Below are 1,598 nucleotides of genomic sequence, written 5' to 3'. Positions count from 1 at the left end.
ACTCACCGCCTCCCCGCCCGCGGCACTCGCAGCTCTGCGTGTTTGGGGACGCGTCCTCGGTGGCCTGAGGGACTTCCTCCAGGAGCCTGGCCGGACCAGCTCGAGCTGCAAGGGGAACAGGAGGGACGTGAAGACGGCGAAGAACCCAGTGTCCCTGGGACTCTGCCCGTGAGTGACTCTCCCACCGCAGACCAAAGCCCGGATAGGGGGACACCGAGACCACGCGAATCGTGTCTGGGCCGGCTTTTCGGTTCAGGGGACAGATTGGCCTCGCGGGGAGGCCCGGGGGCGCAGAGCGAGCCGGAGGGGCCGGGGGCGCGGGCGGTACTCACGCAGGCCCCCACGTCCCGCCTTGCGGCCGCTAGCAGCTCCAGGATCGGGCCGGTGCCGGGGAACCGCTCCGGGCTCCGCAAGCGGCTCAGCACGGCCTGGGCGTCCTCGAGGCCCCGGGCCACCAGGCGAAGCCGCGCGCACGACTGTGGGGAGCAGGCGGGAGTTAGAGAGGCCGCGCCCACCGCCCGCGCCGCTCCCCGACGGCTCGCCCGCCTCACCCAGGGACGCGGAGGGTCCCTCCTTGGGCGAAAGGAGCAGTTGCGCGGCCTCCAGCTCAGGGTCTCCTCCTCCTGTGGGACAAGGGTCGGGGTGAGGCTGAGCCTCCTCGCTGCGCTCCCCAAGCGCTGGGAAGGCGGGGATTCCTACACGTGGGACGCTCCCGGCCGGGGACGGTTGTGCGGATGGTGCACTGAACCCCGTAGCTCTCGGAAGGCCTGGACGGTGGGCCGAAGGCACCCCGCGGTCGCCTTGCGAAGCCCGGCGCCCCGACGTGGAACCGAGTCGGCCTGGAGGGGGCGCCCTTTGGGGCCTGGCACAGAGGCAGAGCGTGTGCTGACCGCACGGGCGCCCCGCAAGACGCTCCGGTCTGAATTCTGCCCCGAGATCCGAGATCCGAGATCCGAGGCGCGCCTGCTGGGCGCTGGGACGCAGGGGGCCCTCGGGGACGGGTGGAGAGGTCTGGGCGTCACTCACGTAGCGGTCCCTCAGCGCCTTGACCGCCGCCACCGCCCTGGGCTCCAGCGAGCGGTAGTGTGACAGCAGGCAGCGCCGGGGTGTCGTCACGCCAGGGTCCGCCGCCTCGCCCGCCGTCACCAAGACCCACAGCCCCACGGCCACCGCGGCTGCGCCTCTCGGCCCCATCTCTGCTCCTGCGCAAGGCGAGGCGCCAAGAGTCCAAGCCCCTGCCTCTGCTTGGCGTCGCGCCGGGACCGATGCTCAGGGCGCGGGCCCGAGACACGCCGCGAGCCCGCAGCCCCCTGGTGCCCTCGGCCCGTCTCCGCTCGCCGCTCACCTGCACGCTGTCCTCGGTGCCCCCTCGTGCTGCTGCAGCGCCCGCCTTCCGCTGTCCCCAGGCTGGAGCCCACCTTCGACAGCGGCGCCTGCAGGGTCCATGCGGCTTTTCTGTGCGGGGCTGGGAGACGGTGAGCAACCGGACTTCCCCGTCCGGAGCCGGCTAAGCTTTCCGAACGTCAGCGCTGGGGCGCCTGCCCGGGGCTGAGGACTTTACCCGCCTGCGGGCCGGTGCCAGCCGTGGCTCGGCCCCA

At 72.7% G+C, this 1,598-nt stretch overlaps 1 protein-coding gene across 1 annotated transcript; it reads right to left on the bottom strand.

Moving 5' to 3' along the window:
• Window positions 1–6: 6 nt before the first annotated feature.
• Window positions 7–1,194, bottom strand: LOC121024455 (interferon lambda-4-like; the record flags this gene model as incomplete). The annotated part of the gene is made up of 4 exons (XM_040466688.1): window positions 1,027–1,194; window positions 552–623; window positions 333–476; window positions 7–105 (listed from the first exon to the last, which is right to left on the bottom strand). Coding segments are annotated over exons 1-4 (483 nt in total), but the record flags the coding sequence as incomplete, so codon positions are not given.
• Between the last annotated feature and the right edge of the window lie 404 nt (window positions 1,195–1,598).

This window comes from Herpailurus yagouaroundi, unplaced genomic scaffold (assembly GCF_014898765.1).
Source record: "Herpailurus yagouaroundi ecotype Mexico unplaced genomic scaffold, PumYag 64965, whole genome shotgun sequence".
Taxonomy (NCBI): Eukaryota; Metazoa; Chordata; class Mammalia; order Carnivora; family Felidae; genus Herpailurus; species Herpailurus yagouaroundi.
This window is presented reverse-complemented; position numbering and strand designations above follow the sequence as displayed.